Here is an 18,083-nt window from a genome sequence, read left to right on the forward strand (position 1 = left end):
GATAACAGCGGCATTAATGTATTTATTTATTAAACATACTGACTGATTCTTTATAAAATATGTGTCATCCCTTGCTTCTCCTTATAATGGGAGCATTAAGTTTGGAGTCTTGGGCAGCACATTTTCTTATATCAGTTTCAATATCCAATATTCAATATCCATATTGAACAAATGAATTTAGGAATATTGGCACATCAGATGTCAGCAAAAATCCAATATTGTGCAGCCCTCGTTTTTATAAAGGAAAAGAGTTAATAATATGGGGTGTGACTGATCTGACTGCAAGATGACTGAGCTGAAGTTGTGTTCCAGTAGACTAAAAGCCACCATATCTTTTTGTCTCGTATTAAATATCTTGAAGTTAAAAATGGAGTGCCTCGGGCTCAGTCTTGGGACTGCTGTTATTTACACTTGATATAAATGGAACTGGTCATAATGTACCCAGTGCAAATTGTCATTTATATGCTGATGACACTGTCATTTCTTGCTCTGCTCCTACACAGCATCTCTCTCACTTACAGGAAGCTTTTGATTTTATACAGGACACTGAGTGAGTTAGAATTGGTTCTTAATGCTGATAAAAAACCAATCTCAGCTTTTTTTAAACTTGAAGAAGCCGCTGAGCTTGCCTGCTATTACTACATCTCATGGTGATGTGATTGAGTTGATGTCTTCTTATTAATACCGTGGATTCTTGATTGATGATTCTGACTTTTAAGCTTCATGTTCAACAACTTGTAAAGAAGCTAAAGTGGGATTTTACTTCAGAGAAAAGTCTTGTTTTTCTTTTCTACAAAGAAAAGGTTTTTTGCTGCCACTTTTATGCCTTTGATTGATGTTAATATTCTGTCCTTGCATGCTTCTTCCCAGTGCCTTTAATCTTTGGATTCTGTTTACCACGTGCACAGAGGTTTATAACCAATCTGAAGTCCTTAACTCATCATTGTATTCTGAATGATTGAATTGGTTGGCCTTCTTTGACCACTCGTAGGCAAAATCATTGCCATATCTTTATTTACAAGGCTTTATTTAACCTGGTTCCATCATACTTGTGTGATTTTATTCATTTTGAAAGCTCTGGAAGCTACAGGCTTTGCTCTGTGACTCAGTCACAAAATTCACTTTTGCTATCTGTGCCTAAAGTCTGTCTTGATATCAGAAAAGAGGGTTTCAGATTTGCTGTTCCTGCAGCCTGGAATCTTCTGCAGGAAAATATATATCTTGGGAAGGTGGTCTCTTTAACTTGTTTTAAAAGTAGATTGAATGCATTGGCAGCAGATGCATCAGATTGTCAGATTGAATTTGTGCTCTGTGGTTTAGGAGATGGTTGATCTGTGTTTTTAATATTTTATGTTTAATGTCTGTAACACTATTAATTTTTCTGCTGCCTGCCCCAACACTCTTGTAAATGAGATTATTGATCTCAATGAGGTTATCCTGTTAAATACATTTAAATAAAATAAAACAAATAAATTAGGTTGACAGAAAGTCAAGCTTAGACCAGGGATGCACACGGTTAATTGTTAAAACGGTTAAATTTGTTTATCAAAGAAGCCGCCTTAGAATTCACGAGTTGGTTATACTAATTGCCTGTATTTTTTTTTTTTATAAACACAGGCTTCAAATCCCAGGCTGTTTTCGAATTCGCCTACTAGCAGTGCGTACTGATTTGCCCAAAATGTAGTGTGCAGTATGCAAACAAATGCGAAAGTCGCAGTATGCCAAAAATACCCGGATGACATACTGATTCGGGAAAATTTCACAGCATGCATCGGACCAGTCTGCTTCGCCTACTGTTACCCACAATGCAAAGCGCCCGGTCAGAGTTTGTAATAGCGGAGAGGGGCGGAACTTTCACAGGAGCGGCTGACAGTTACAAAAGTGCCATTACCTTTCATCTTTACTGTTTTAAAATGTACTATAGCGAAATAAGTTGTAATAAGGTCACTGTTGTTTTTGTTTAGCTGTTACGGCTTGTAACGGCTGGAAAGGTGCTGTCAAGTGTGTCCTTTCACTGCACTATACATGCTAAGCTAAAAACAACGGCTATAAAAATCCCGAAAAATTAAATAAAAACACTTCCCAGATTTTTTCTGTACGTAAATGGATGGAGAACACTGTAGCATCATTTAATACTGACCAGGGTATGACGTACTTCTGTTTACCAGAAACCAGCTAAACTGCATACTGCACAATAACGTCCGACTGGCAGTCATACTGCATACTACTGTCGAACACAGTACGCAGTGCGCAATACATACTGCATATTGTGTTTGGCAGGAGTATGCAGTAAGCAAATTCGAAAACAGCCCCAGTCTATAGTGCTCTTTAAAACTGTAATGAACCTCCCTCCACTAGAGGCCGCTGTAGCATCAGTTAATGGCCGCTCCCTTCCTGTCTGGCACTTCACGGATGTAAACATGAGAAATTCACTGGTGACTTAGCAGTTAGTGTGTGGTGGGAACAACGTGGTATGACAGTTTTTTAAGTAATACATGAAAATAAAATGGTATGCAGGAGGTCGAGAGTTGAACTCACATATAACTTCCGCCAAAGGTGAAAAGAGGCCACATATCAGAGCACGATATTAATCTGCAAAGAGGAATGAAGGCTGGCGGCGCTAGCTTGTAATGTTAGCCATGCTGTATAGATTATATCAGGCTAACATCACACCTGCTAAAGCAATGACCCTGTGAGGAGTTTTCTATGGCTTTTCTCATCTTTAGATTAGTCAGTTAAACGAAATTTAAATGAGCGTTTAGCCGAATAGGGATTAGACGCTTAGGAACATCCTTAGTTTAGAGTGCTTTTTCAATATGGCATATGCTATCATTGAGTTTTAGTGACCTATAGGTGATGTCACTCAGACTGTGTCCTGGGTCTTGAGGAAAGTCAGCCTTTTATCCAACAGCTAATTCAAGCATCCTGATAACTTTTAGGAAGAATTAAAACCTTCATGCCATGTTGTCACCTTGTAAAATGGAAATGTTTGCAAGGAAAGAGTTTATTATGTTAAACAATACAATAGGGAGAGCTAGCTTATATTACTGATAATTCACAGTAAATAATGTTGTCTTACAATAGCAGATAGTCATGCAAACTTTAAATAAACATACTTTTGTTTAAAATCTGACTTGATGTGCCTCTGGGTTATAACTGTCCATTAGTTTTTGAGGATCTGTCGTGTTTTTTCTTGATTCAGTTTATCAACGACCCAGTGTCTCAGACTTAGTGGAGTTGCCAAATAATATAAAGACCTGTCAGAAGTCATAGATTCCCAATACTGGGTCATTTCGTGCTTCCTTTTAATAATGATTGCAGGCTGTCTCCTCTCCTCCTGTTGCACACTACCTAAATTGCACAAATACATTGGCAATATCCTGAAATGTTTTCAGTGTTTTTGTGTAGTTTAAACAGTGTGCAGGAGTTTGCTTGCTACGACTGAAAATCTGTAGTTGCTATAAAGCTTTGGTGCTTTTAAGTTCTCACCAACCATTAAAAATAGAGAGTGTAGCATCTTTCACACCAAGTGTTGTACCGAACATTTTGACAGCCCTACTCATTAATATTATGACAACGCATTGTTTCCAGCCTGTCGTGTAACGTCATGGGAAAACGGCTGCAAAGTGAATATAGGGATACATCACAAGAGTATTTGTGTGTTATCTCATTGGACATTAGCTTCAGAGAGAGAGGCATTAACTGGTCTGAATCATGCTTCTCTTATAGACTGGCTCCCACAAGGCATGTAGAGCCTAGCCTGCTCCTGAGAGGGTGACTAAGCCCACAGTTATGTTGGGAAAGCTGTCTAGTTAGCCGGCTGATGCAGGAGCTGCCATGTCCTCCCAGCCTCTGGAATGTGGAGGCGTTAAGCCTCTGAGGTGTTCTTTAAAAAGAGAAATACATTCACATACATACATATTTTTCCTGAAACAATTTGTTGATCTGTCACAGCGATAAAACATGGATAAAGTATTTTGTTTGACTATGGCATATTCACACGCTTTCAATTGTTCACCTGTATGTAAGACTAATAGAAAAGCTTCTGACTGGTGGCATTTTGAGTGTATAGTTGTACTGTTTACTTAAGGCTAGATTAATTTAAGTTTCCTGGAATACTATTGTAGAAATCTTTGCCCTGGGTAGTGGGTAGAAAACAGATCTTAGCCACTACATTCCTGTCCATTACTACATGACAAATGGCCTATAGCTATAGGCTTGTAGGTCAAGTTATTTTTCAGCCTGTAAAGCAGGTATGAATACTTTAAGGAAGCTGCTGTGGGTTAACTTGTCTGACAAGATAGTGGCGCTGTCAGACAGACAATAAACAGTTTGTGTTTGTGGTGGAAAGTATGTGGCTCCAGCAGTTAAAAATGTCAAGTGGAAACTTAGGGATGGCATGCCTTAAATCATGTCCAGAGGAAGACATTAGGTTGTGGTAATGCTGTTCTGCCCCGCAGTGCAATGATGCTGACCATCTGCTCTCAGACCTCTGACCTTTAATGTTGAGCATATGGGCATTGTAGGAAGCTAGCTGTTGTACCCGCTCCTTAGAAATAAGGTGCATTTAGTTTTCTGTCCTGAAACATGTAAAGCAAAATTTTTCATAGTGTAATTTTACCTGACAAGGGGAGGCCCTCCTCTGATTTGTGCTTTAATTTTTGGAATCATTTGCCTACAGCAAAATATGAAAAAAATTACTTTGGTGTTTTTAGGCATTTCAGATTTATATCCATCTGTTGTTTATATTGTTTATCCTGTGCTGGGTCACAGGGAGCCTATCCCAGCTGTCACGGGGCGTCAGGCAGGGTACACCTTTGGCTGATCACCAGTCAATCACAGTGCTGACATACAGAGACAAACAACTTGGCACTCTCACACCTACAGCCAATTTAGACTCTCCAGTTAACCTAACAAGCATGTTTTTGGTCTGTGGGAGGACACGAGAGTACCTGGAGAGAGACCCCCCCGCCTATTCAAACCAGTGAGACAATTGCTAAACTCTGTGTTGCCATGAAGTCATTCAATGTTATACTGAGAATCAAAAAAACAAAAAAGTTTGTTTTTCATTTCAAGAATCAAGAAACAAATTTTTTGTTTTGTTGTTAATTTTTGTTTTTGTCTTCACATTTTTCTAATACTTTGTTGTTGCTTTTATAACACATGACTGTGTGTTGGTTGTACATTTACATATCTGACATGTTGATATTCAAGGTGAGGGGTATGCCAAAGGGGAGCCCGATGGAAAACGTTTGGGAACCACTGGATTAGATGAAAAACATTTTTCATTACTTAATAAATAACAGAAAACAAAAAAAACTGTTTGTTTTTCATTTCTTCAATCTCAAAAACAAAATGGTTTGGTTTTTGTTCATCATCAATATGATATTGAACTGCCTGAAATCTCCCAGAACAGGTTTTTTCATGTTTTGCTTTCCTATTTTTATAAATGATAGTTAGGAAACAGCTTGTTTCTTGATTTGGATTTGTCATTTCATAATAAAAATCAGTCAGCGTAAAATACACTGACGCCTTTAAACTGTTTGAAAGTGATTCCAAAAAGTTGTAAGAACCCCGTAGAAGGAAAGAGTGACACTGAACAAACATGTGAAGCAGAGGGTTCATAGCAGCCGTTCTGTGCCAAGTTCGGACACAGTAATTTGATCTTGGCATAAAAGTGAGTGATTACACACACATCCAGGATAAAGAAAGGAACTAGTGTAACCAAATCCTTTTTTTTCCGCAGAGCTTTGTTCGACTATGACCGAACGAGGGACAGCTGCCTGCCCAGCCAAGGCCTGAGCTTCTCTTACGGTGACATCCTCCATGTCATAAATGCTTCTGATGACGAGTGGTGGCAGGCAAGGCTGGTCACGCCACATGGAGAGAGTGAGCAGATTGGGGTCATTCCAAGCAAGAAAAGGTACATTTTTTCTTCATACCAGACAAAACAAGCATGACTTCTATCACTCATGCCTGGTATAGACTGATTTTTTCTTTTATCATTCCTTAGAGTGGAGAAGAAGGAGCGGGCCAGGTTAAAAACAGTCAAGTTCCATGCCAGGACAGGCATGATTGAGTCGAACAGGGTAAGTGTAGAGGGACCAGCTGCTCCCCACCCTGGTGCCAGAGGGGCTGTCTTCAGAGCTGCTGCTGGGCTCCCAGGGAGATGGCCTACTTCCCCCTGAGTGTGGGAAAGAGACCAGCACCTGCTCACTGAAGCAAGCACAAAAAAGTGCTCTTATTACTATATAGATTACACAGAAACTCTTTAGAGATGAGTCCTCTCTGTAACCTTCACAGCTTAGTAATATTAATAAGAGTGCATTCTTAAATGATGGCACATTTGAATCTGTTAGTTTGATTAAGAAAATAAGTGTTAATCAGATGAAATGATGTATTGTATCATCTATTATACAAGCAGAGTAAATTTTATGGAAATGCTACATGTTTTGCCATCCATTATCACCATTACCTGCTTCTCATTTCCATTGTTTGGTGTGTATCGTTTACAATTCATTTGTTTTTTTCATGGGTGCCCAGTACCCTCATTTAAACCCATTCTGTTTTTGTTTTCACCCCCTCATTGCCCCCCTCCCTTCTCCTCCACACATCAACGAGCAGCCAGTCAAAGTAAAGCGCAAAAAAAGCTTCAACCTTTCACGCAAGTTCCCGTTTTACAAGAGCAAGGAGAATATTGTTCAGGAGTTGGTGGAGTCTGAACGTGAGTACCAGCTGTGTGATGGATTTGGGGGGAGGGAGTCGTTGTTGTCCCCCTTTATTTCCCCCCTTTCATGCTTCAGTTCTGTCTCTCAACTTCCATCTTTCCACTCACCTCTAGGGATGGTTTGCGTGATGGCACCGCTCTCATCCCTCTCTCACTGTACCAGAGAGAAGCCCCACACACAGAGCTGGAGTTGTGGGCTTCTCTCGGGTGTGTCTGTGCATCCACGGGCTCCAGAGGAGTGCCTTGCTGTGTGTGCTGTGTGGCTGCATTAACACACAAGGCCGGCTTACACTTTGATGCTGCTCTTTGTATAAGTCCTGGTCAATTCTGCAGTCAGTCACTGACCCAAACAAGAAGAATCTCATTAACTGGACTGAAGCTTTAACACTTAACAGGTCAAAATCCTGTTTTAATGGGATTGGGTTTGTGTAATTGAAAGGCCGTGGCTTACTATGAACAAAGTGGAGCTCAGGCTTAATGAGCAGAGCACAGCACCATGTGTCAGTGGGCCGAGCAAGCACAACGCAGCACTCCTCTCCTTCTCTGCTCCGACTCTCACTAACCTCTTCTTCTTCTTCCTGTCTGCTCTCTTCTCTTGGTTTCTGCTCTCACCTGTCGGGACACCTAGGACTTCCCAGGGTTAAGCGATGACTTTTATGGATCAAAGAGTTTGAGTAAGTGTGTGGTCATACTGTGTCAAGCAGTCGCCCCATGAGTTCACAGAAAAACTGCTTTGTCATCCCAGACTTAGCTGGAAATGCTGAACTATATATATTTAGAGGGAAACGCACACAAACCTCTGGTATTCTTAACAGAGTCATGGTACATGCTTAATGTGCATTCCAGATGGGGGGGGGGGGGGGGGGGGGAGTGGAGACAAATTCTGAAAGGCTCATGGGGTATTAACTTGAGCCCGACTGATATAATGATCAACAAATATTGAATGTTCTATCACAGAGTACCAGGCATGCATATTTTCTGCAGTTATGAAAACTTCTTAAATTCACATTTGTGTAGTGCTCAGCATGTAAACATGCACAGTTGAGTAGGGCCGCATTTCCCAGCCATTTTTCCTTATACCTAAGAAAAACTGAGCTCCCTAAGACCCACACAGAAAGAAAAAGTGAAACACTGGTGTCAAAAATCAGAATCGGTTTTGATTGTTTTACTGATAAAACCCTAAAAAGAACCTGTGCATGTTTTTCTTATTAAAAGACCTTTGTTTAAACTATTTAATAACTGTTTCATTATGGTCCTTCTCAATATGTGCAAATCTAATTTTGGCAACCTTAGAGCATCAAAGCCTCGTGCAACCCCTGAGCTCTTTGGTGCCCCCTTTAGGGGTCCTAGACCCCAGGATGGGAACTAGTGGAATAGGGCTATGGTTATAGCTTGATTAGGGTATTTAATTGGACTGCTGTCCTCGACCTCGTTTACAGCACAGGAGGAGAATCGATTAACTGATGAAGTATGTCACTCTCCTTGGTAGAATGCAGTATGCACCTCTCTTAGCTTACTAGTGAACCACAAGATGACTTATTATGTTGCACAAGATTATAATAGTTTGGAATTTTCATTTGTTTTTTATTTTTACTTTTAGTTTTAAATTTTTCCAAGTTCCGTTTTGCATATATCCTTGCAAAAAAATGTGAGTTTTTATTCATCGTAGAGTTAGTTAGTTTATTTTTTCCATGGTAATATGGGATACCTGTAAGGGGCAGGACCCAAAATGGACAGAAAAAGTAAACGCTGCTATATAAAAAAACAAAATAAAATAGGCTACTCTTCATATTTTATTTCATGTACTTAAATTTTATATTCTAATACAATTCAATGCCCCTAATGTACTTTGTGTGAGGTCATGAGCAATCAGATTGGACCAATTTACACTTCCTGACTTTGGTGAACATGTACAGTGATGCTGCCGTCAAAAAAATCATTTTTTATTCTTATTAATCTACACTCACTACCCTGTCATGACAAGGTGAAAACAGAATTCTGGAAATGTTTGAAAATGTTTCAAATTGGATTCCTCCCATTTTTCTCAGTCTTTTCTGAGATGTTTCTACACCTTGATTGGAGTCCACCTGTGTAAAAAAACTGATTCTACTTGATTTGGAAAGACACAAACCTCTCTATAGAAGGCCTTACAGCTGACAATGCAAATTAAAGCAGAAGTCATGAGGTCAAAGGAACTACCTGTAGAGCTCAGGCAGGATTGTTGCAAGGCACAGATCTGGGAAGGCTACAAAACATTTCTCCAGTGCTGAAGGTTCCCAAGAGCACAGCAGCCTCTATAATTCCCTAATGGAAGAAGTTCAGTGGAACCAGGACTCTTCCAATAGCTGGTTGCCCGGCCAGATTAAGCAGTTGGGAGAGCAGGGCCTTAGTAAGAGAGGTGACAAAGAATCTGATGATCACTCTGGCTGAGCTCCAGAGATCCTGTGTCTCATCTCCAGATGAGACAAAGTTCCAGAAGGACAGTCATCACTGCAGGCCTCCACTGATCTGGGTTTACTTAAAGGGTGGCTAGACGCAAGCCTTGGGTCACTGAAAAACACATGGAAGTACACAAGGACTTCTTTGCAAACTCCATGCAGGCTTTCCTCGTTCATTTTGCAATGAGGAGAGGCTTCCATGTTGCCACCCTGCCACAAAGCCCAGATCATGGTGCCCACTCTACCAACTGAGCCAAACAGAAATAAGGTGAATACACGCAAGAGTACATCGTCCCCCAACTGCTTTATTTAGATTTGTTAGTCCAACTTTCACTAATTTGCTAGGGTAAGATTTCAATCCTTGTATTTTAAAAGTCCAGTTTTGGTTGTATGTCGTAATCTGAGTGTTATAAAGGGTTTGGTTATGTGTTGGCATACCCAGTACTTTGAGGTCCAACTTATATATTTTATTCCATACATTAAGTATAATAGTGTTACTCTGGGATTTATAAGGTTTAGATTGATTACAGTGAATTATTTTCATAAAGTATGTGTACCTTTTTTCAATCAGAGGTAAAAAATTGCTAAATTTTGCTTATTTAACAAAGCTAAAGTGATACCCAATAGAGAGCTCTTACAGATGAGCTGAGCCACAATATCTGGATCAGTAAAAAGACCTGAATTCCCATAACTAGTCACATTAAACTTTTTTAAACATCATGTAAATGTACGGCATGATTGCCCTGATTAAGAGAGAGGTCTGATCAGGACATTTGCTCAGTAGAGCGTGCTCTTAAACTTGCGTTCACAATACTCTAAATACTTCTGCTGCTCATGTATTACAGCATCACAACTGAGTAATACTGTGTTGGTTGACATGTCTTATAATAAGAAATAGCCTTTAAAAATGTTATTTGTTAAACAAAGGAGACTTCAGAGTACATTAGCATAGTAGTTTCCCACACAGAATCTACATACAATGGGTCTATTTTCAGTTGTGCTGAAGAAGCTCCTCTATTGACAGCTGAATTGGTAATCTGTGATAATTATTTCTAGAATTAGCATGTCTTTAATATGAAAAAATCCCTTATTTATAAAACTGTCAAAAAACATCAGTCGGGCTCTAGTCATCAGAAATGTTAAGTTGAATTTTGTCGCACAAGCCTTTTTCACACATGCAACCTGGAAGTTTTTTTTCCAGGGCAACCTATCCAGACAATTTCCTGACTTGTTTGTTCACACATATCCTTCACAGCAGGAAGTTTTCCTGTCAGGAAAGGGAGGGGTGGAATTCGGGAAAATACAAGGGAGCGAGCAGGGAAAATTCAGGTTACAATTTGGGTGATAAACTCAGCTCACCCAGGTACAGTCAGGAAATATTCAGGTGTTTTTTGCATGTGTGAATAGGGCTACATAATCCTGAAATATATCTGTCACCAGTTGAGGCCTTATTGGAAACACTTTTCCCCTTCAGTTCCCCTGAGTCAGCAAGCGCCTGCCTATCTCCTGTGGACCACATAGCTTTAATGTTTTCTTTGTCCCTGATAACAGATCAGCTGCCACTGGCACAGATCTTGCAAAAGGAAACATTGGTCAGGGAATAGCAGGTCATTTGGGATTTTGTCACAGGAAACACTTAATTTCCTATTGCTTGCACCTAAAACCACTTCCCTAATATTACACGAGCATGGCTGCTGCACAGAGCAAGACTTCTGCTTTCTTTATCCGCTGTTTTTAAATGCCCTGTATGATGAGAAAGCGTGCTTCCCCTGCTACCCCTCTCAGGCTGTTAAGGAAGGTGAAATTATCCTCACCCCTAAGAAAAGAACACATTTAAATTCAGCTTTGGCTCTGCTGCATTTAAGATTTCCTTCAACTGGCTTTCTATTGCTTTTACAGAATGCCTGACTTCCAACACAAGTGACAGTGAAAGCAGTTCGAGTGAGTCACCTTCGTTTCTCTCTCTGTCTCTGGTTTGTTTTACACTGCCCACATAGATGATTAACATGGTAGATGTTTTTAAATTCACTTGTGAAATGACACCTGTAAATTAATATTCCTCTTTGGTTTTTCATCAGCCTACATAATTTGATTTTATTTCTTAAAAATGAGATGAAAACTAAAAGGTTTTGTCTTATTACAGAAGGACAAGAGGACACAATTCTTTCCTATGAGCCAGTCATTCGACAGGAAAGTGAGTGGGTTATCTATCACACATGGCACAAGGAAAACTGAAAGTATATGTATGCATTTTACTCCATCTTCACCTGCTGCCTTTGTCTCCAATGCAGTCCACTACACAAGGCCTGTCATCATATTGGGCCCCATGAAGGACCGAGTAAATGATGACCTCATCTCTGAGTTTCCCCACAAGTTTGGCTCCTGTGTACCACGTAAGTTAAAAAACAGATCCAAACAGTGCTCTGAACCCTATTGCAGGGGAAAATATAAACCGTGTCCATTGCCCCTTGCAGATACAACTCGTCCAAGGCGAGAAAACGAGATGGATGGCCAGGACTACCACTTTGTGGGCTCGCGGGAGCAAATGGAGAAAGACATTCAGGATAATAAATTCATTGAGGCTGGCCAGTTCAACGAAAACCTGTACGGGACGAGCATCTTGTCTGTCAGAACTGTGGCTGAGAGGGTGAGCAAACACAAACACATATATGGAGGGATTTATCATAGGATGTATATTTTATGGTCATAAAAATGTGTTAATTTTGATTGCCTTTTACAATAATTCTGTCTACCTGCTCACAGGGGAAACACTGCATTCTGGATGTTTCTGGGAACGCCATAAAACGACTGCAGCAAGCACAACTTTATCCGATTGCCATCTTTATTAAACCAAAATCCATTGAAGCCCTAATGTAAGTTTTTTTTACACCCATTTTGATGAAATTTCACTGAGTCTAAGTGTGTCTGTGACTCTTACCTAATTTTCTTATTTCAGGGAAATGAATAAGAGGCAGACGTACGAGCAGGCCAATAAAGTCTTTGACAAGGCAGTTAAGCTGGAGCAAGACTTTGGAGAGTTTTTCACAGGTTGGTCTCATCTTTTTTGCTTTAAAAAAGTTTATTTTGGCGCCATTCGGCCTTGTGGTTTGGTCGCACCCTGTGTTCAGATGCTACAGCCTTGGACAGCTTGTGTTTGAATCCTTTCCCACGTATAATTTCACACTCTCTCTGATTTCCTTCTCTTGCACTGCCCTGTCCAAGTAATGGCTTTCAAAGATTGTTTGGTTAGTAACACAGAATGGGTTTTTTTGGATCCACTGTTAAAATCCTAAAGATATTTAGAATATAACTGTTCCTTTTTAAGACCAAGAATGCACCAAATCCTAGGGAAAGAAAAGCCCCATTGTGGTTTTTGGCACTAAAGCTGCAACAAAAAGTCCATTATTTAAGCTAAACAGAAGAACCTGAAATGTTAAATACAGAGGTTTACTGCTTCTCTTTGCAGGGTATATGCAGAAAAACTGACTTTAGATTTAATACTTTTTTAGACTTTTTTAAAGACCCCCTTCATACATGTTAAGGCCTACTCCATCTTCAGTATCTAACCCGTTAAATTAATGACACAGTTGTGCATATGTTTTGTGATGATGGTAAGACAAGAATGTGACAAAATAGAAAATGCCAGTAGTATTTTTATTGTAGAATGGAAATTAAGCTTTCTCCAAGCATTTTGAGATAAGACTATGAGGAAAAAAAGAACCAAATACCGTAAGGTAGCTGAATAAAAGTTCTTATTTTTTAATTAAAAGGCCAAAAGCAACTATTTTAAAATCTGGAGGTATCCATTTGCAAGCACTGCTTTTAAAACAAAATAAAATAAAGCCTACAATTAGGGTTTTAAGAAAAAAAGCAGGGTCAAAATTGCTAATTTTAGCATACTTATAATTGTTAATTTGTATTTTACAGCATTGTTGTGTCAGTGTTTGCTTTACTGTTGCATCTGATCAGACATACATCACAATAATTGAGTTGTATTTATTTTACCTCTTGTCTCTTCTCTTCTCTGTGAGCGCATGCACACACACACACACACACAGCTACACTTCACACATCAGCCCCTGCTTTATTCTATACGTGGAAACAGCTTTATTTGCAAACCATGCTTGTAAACACAATCCAATAATGCAATTTACATTCAAATCAAACATTTAACTTTGTCTCATTTCTCTTGCCATTAATTTACAATCATAACTGCTGATCAACTGGAAGGTTGTTTCTCCTTCAAAATAAAAGCATTTTTCAGTCTGGAAGAAAAGTAAACTAGGCATCAGTACAAAAGATTAAAAGCAAAGAATAGTTTGCTGATAAAATCATAATAGGCTAATGTATGGAGTGCAATTTAACAAAAGCCATTATTAGATGAGGTTTCATACTGAACATTTTGTCTTATTCTTTGGCATGCACTTCTTTCTTTACCTCCATACATGTGCACTGAGGGGCCACTACTGTCATATCTGACCACCTGTTTTGGCAGATGTTATGGGCCATAATGCCATAGCAAATTAATTTTCCCTGTCTAGCCCTGGCAATAGTTTTGTAGAAAGATGTAAGTTTTCAAAAAAAAAAAAAAAAAAAAAAAAAAAAAAAAAAAGGTTAGCAACAAAAAACTTCCCTTAAAATAAAATTTAATTTTTATTTTATCAGAAAGATCATGATCATCATTTTAGCCCAAATTATGCAGTCCTAATTGGAAAGTCTTTGGGTTTTGGGCTGTCAGTTAAACAAAAAGATGTTTCTAGAGCAGTGGTTCACAACCATTTCCCTTGGGGCATCCTCTATTTGTATTGTAAAAACTGGTGTGCCCCCTGAGGACCAACGCAGAAAAAAATGATACATTGCTGTCAAAGATTAGAGTCAACTTTATTTTTAGTGATAAAGTCTAAGTCATTTTTCTGAACCAAAATACCTTTAAATGAACCATGAAGTAAGAGTGCTGCATTGATTTTAGTTGAAAAATGCAGACCTAATATTGACATCCTCTGAGCATTCAAATTCCTACCAGGAATTTTTGGCACCCGGGCGGGCAGGACTGGACCCCAGATTGGGAACCAGTGTTCTAGAGCATGAGGTTTTTTGATGAGGCAGATGATGATGAAAAAAATGAGGCAAAAAACCTGTGATGTGCTTTTACTTTGAAGGATATGTCTCAGTCCCTTTGTTTCATTACATATTTTGTTCCACTTCTCCACCATTAAAAAAAAAAAAACAACAACACCTAGATATGATTGCAAAATGAAGGATCTTTGGTTTCCGATTTGCTGTTAAAGGTAAGGAGATTGGTCCAGATGCTTGACCAGGTGAGATCCACTGCGATAGACTAAACCTTTTTTTCCCTAATTCTGCACATCACTAAATTTATTTGCAGGATTTGCTGGGAGGTTCTGCTTGAAGAAGTCAGGATCAGGTTTATGCTCAACAAACTGATCTGCTCTTAGATATTTGTATCGTTTGTTGAGTAATTAAAAAAAAATTCAGTCCCCATTTTTGTTTCTTCACATTTTTATTTGTCTAATCCACAATTCAATCCTGAAGTTCTAAACTTAGAAAGCAGTAGCTGGTATAAAATGTTTAGCAACGACAAGATGTATTTTTTTATTTATTTATTTTTTTTAGTATGATTGCTGTATTGATGTTACAACTGTTTACCCCTCCTTGTATCAGGTTGTCATGTAACCAACAGATATAAATGTGCTGTTGTTTGTGTCTCCAGCTATCGTACAGGGTGACTCAATAGAGGAGATCTACAACAAAATCAAGCTAATCATCGAGGAGCAGTCTGGGCCCTACATCTGGATCCCCTCCTCAGAGAAGCTCTGAGCTCCCTGCCGTCCTCTCTGCATCAGTGCAGAGCTCCCCTCCTGCCTCCCAGAGACCCCACCCAAGTCCAAAATAGCCCCCCCTCCTCACCTCCTTTTTGCAGATATGTTTCATATCAAGTTTTAGTGTCATCATTATGTTACTCTCTAAATGAAAAAGAAGTCTTATCACCATTACTGTGACTGTGCACACCCCCTGCATGAGTTTTCAACAAATCCATTCAAGACTGGAAATGCCATTCCAAAGGAATTTGTCAAATGAAAACAAAAGGGAAGAGGAATAAATCCTTTTGTGAACTGGGACTGACTGAAGATCAGAATGTTTTATCGAAATCTGGAGAGAGGAGATGGGATTCAGAATTTGCAGGGAAACAAGAGACAAATCATACCAAGTTGGAACACTTTGTAAATGTTCATCAAATCACATTTAAAGAGACACGCAAGATGAGAAGTGAAGACCAATTGAATTTTTTCCTTTTTTTTCTAAAAAGACTGGATAAAATTGAGCCCTGCTGATGGTACTGTTCAAGGAGTCATCTCTCTTGTTTATAATGACTGAGGAAATTAGTGGAGCCTACAAACTGGTGATCTATTTATCACAAACCAGCTTGCTGTTTGATCGCCTGCCAGTTGTCTGTGCTGCAGCTGATAAAGACATCTCGGGAGGCGGCTCAAGAGGAAGAAATATATTGTGAATCTCTACATTTATATTATGAAATCACAAGATAAATGATAAAATCCCACTGAGATTTTACTACATATTAAAAACTTACACATTTTACACTTCACTAGAATTGTCAATTTGGAGGGCTGTTAGATTTCATTTTAGTTTTACTTTTTTTTTTTTTTTTTTCTTTGTGGGATTTTTTGCTTGTGGTTTTTAGCTGCTCTGTGTAAAGGACGGGGGTAGAGAAGTGTAACTGGGCTCTCTGCAAAACACCAAACTGCCTTACATCAAATACAAATTCTGTTTTGTGACTACCTGTTGTCTGTGAGGGAGGCTGCACACAATTGACGAGGAAAAGAGAGGAAACATTCTCATCTTTTCTTTCTTTTTTTGTGTCCTCCAACTGCCAGGGGGCCTGACTTGAGTGCAATAGATAAAACAGAGTCTCAACTCTGTGGGCGCCTTTTATTCCCCTGTATTTCCACCTTCCTTCCCAAATTAGGCCATTGGATCACAATTTGGACAGCCAGAGCCTCCTGACTCATGTTGAGCAGCAGACCACCCTATTACACTCTCTGCCTTCCAAGAGGATTCTCTTCTGATTGAATGGTACTGTCCTATCTGCCGCCATGACGGTGGCCTTAAAACGGGTAGAACAAGACAATAATTGTATTGGATGTCCTAACAATTAAAGAGTCAATATAACCTGTTTTTGGATTGTCCCCATGTCCCCCTACCAAAAATAACACTAAAGTTGGGTTTGATTAAACCTGTATGCTTTGTGTATCTGTAAACACATGAATTCTTAATGAATCTCTTGTTGGCAGGTGCAGAACCACTGTGTTCAGCTCTTCAGTGAGTCTGGGGTGAGCTTAGCCAGCTCAGGAATCTTATCGTACAGAAACCATTAACCCTGCGACTGAAAGGCCATGCATGGGCGATGACAAAGGGAGTTCATAGCTGTCAAATGTGAACAAACAAGTACTTCTATTACTGTCGCTCAGTTGAAGGTGTTCTCAACATAATGGTGTAATCAGGCTGTATTATGTGTCTTCTCTTTCGTGAGGCGGGAGCTTGTTCAAGGCCATCCGTGTGGTAACTTTTGTGCGTGGCATCACCAGGGATGACCTGCTTCACCCTCCCATGCAGATCTTGGCACTATATGTTGACGAGTGCATGAGAACGAGCAGGAGGAGGAGTAGGAGTGACGAAGGAGTGTTTTGGCCTGTGACCATGAACATTCTTGCTTTCCTCAGCTTTTTTTTTTTTTTGCAAAGGGAGTTTTTTTCTTCTTCTCAAGAGAGCCAGACCCAAATGGAAAATTGTAACCTAGACCTCTGGGTCCCCCTTGCTCTCTCACACCCAACAGAGCACCTGTACCTGCAGGCATTTTCTGAACAGGTATGCCCACCTGCCAGGCACCACTGCTAAACCAGCTGTCATTACCTGTGTCAAAACCAGAGTTCAGGGAATAACCGAAGGGAACAGAGCCATTTATAAACTGCTTGCAGACTGTTTCAAAGGGTGTGGTAGCTGTACAATGTAAATAAGCCCCCAGCAGATCCCCCTCACCTGTGCTTCATGCATGTGTGAATCAAACTGGGACAAACATGTTTTATAGACAAGAAATGTCAGGTAAGTAAAGTTTGAGCTACTCTTGAGATATAATTTCCATACAAATGTGCTGTATTGTTGGTATTTCTCTTCAGATGCCTATTGGAAAACTTAACTAGTCAGTTGGGAATTCAATTCCTGCGTGTAGGGCCTGTCTACATGTGATTTCTTGTGGAACGTGTCTGGGTGTATAGATTTTAAAAAATATTTATTGTAATATAATGAAAAAGAGATGCAGGCAGAAACCTACACAGTATCACAGAAACCAGGAGCATTGATCAATACATCATTAGAAGCTTAGAATTGGTCCTCTCTGGTGTTTAGTTGAAATACAGCTGACTGTTAACAATGTGTGTGGTATTCATACCTCAGTCAGCCATGTCAAAGCCCAAAGAACTTGATTTCATTTTACTCTTTCCATTGAGGTTGTGCTATATACGAGATGGAACCTGGATGCCTCTGTGTGTGTATAATTGATGAGGGGCTTTGTTCTGATGAGAGAAATGATGACATATATGCTTTTATTTTTCGGGTGGGGGGTCAGGGTTCTTGTTTGTACTTTTGGGTGATGATGTTTCTGTTATAGCACATCTGTGCAGTAAGTGCTTGCAAACATGAACCCTTTGATTGTACAGTAGTTTCCTTCCTGTCACTGCAGGTGGTACAGCCTATCAGGACACTTGGCCTCATGGTCTTCCCTGTCCTGGTCATGAGGGAACACAGTCCTGCAACTTTTGTTTGGGTTTTATTTTGGGACTTGACAAAAGTTTATTTGTTTGAAAATAAAATATGTGACTCAG

General features: G+C 39.6%; 1 protein-coding gene across 9 annotated transcripts in view; it reads left to right on the top strand.

The window, feature by feature from the left end:
* dlg3 (discs, large homolog 3 (Drosophila)) overlaps positions 1–18,083 on the top strand; it is a 161,401-nt gene extending 143,318 nt beyond the window's left edge. For 3 of the 9 annotated variants that reach the window (XM_041796993.1, XM_041796995.1, XM_041796994.1), the window contains 9 exons: positions 5,747–5,923; positions 6,014–6,089; positions 6,625–6,724; positions 11,065–11,106; positions 11,309–11,359; positions 11,457–11,812; positions 11,929–12,038; positions 12,122–12,213; positions 14,897–18,083. In XM_041796993.1, coding sequence (XP_041652927.1) covers positions 5,747–5,923; positions 6,014–6,089; positions 6,625–6,724; positions 11,065–11,106; positions 11,309–11,359; positions 11,457–11,812; positions 11,929–12,038; positions 12,122–12,213; positions 14,897–15,003 — 1,111 coding nt within the window. In that variant the 3' untranslated portion in view covers positions 15,004–18,083. Of the gene's footprint in view, positions 1–5,746; positions 5,924–6,013; positions 6,090–6,624; positions 6,725–7,355; positions 7,402–11,064; positions 11,107–11,308; positions 11,360–11,456; positions 11,813–11,928; positions 12,039–12,121; positions 12,214–14,896 lie in introns of all 9 variants that reach the window. The other 6 variants (XM_041797000.1, XM_041797001.1, XM_041796998.1 and 3 more) reach the window with 3 other exon arrangements.

Source organism: Cheilinus undulatus, linkage group 10 (assembly GCF_018320785.1).
Source record: "Cheilinus undulatus linkage group 10, ASM1832078v1, whole genome shotgun sequence".
Lineage (NCBI taxonomy): Eukaryota > Metazoa > Chordata > Actinopteri > Labriformes > Labridae > Cheilinus > Cheilinus undulatus.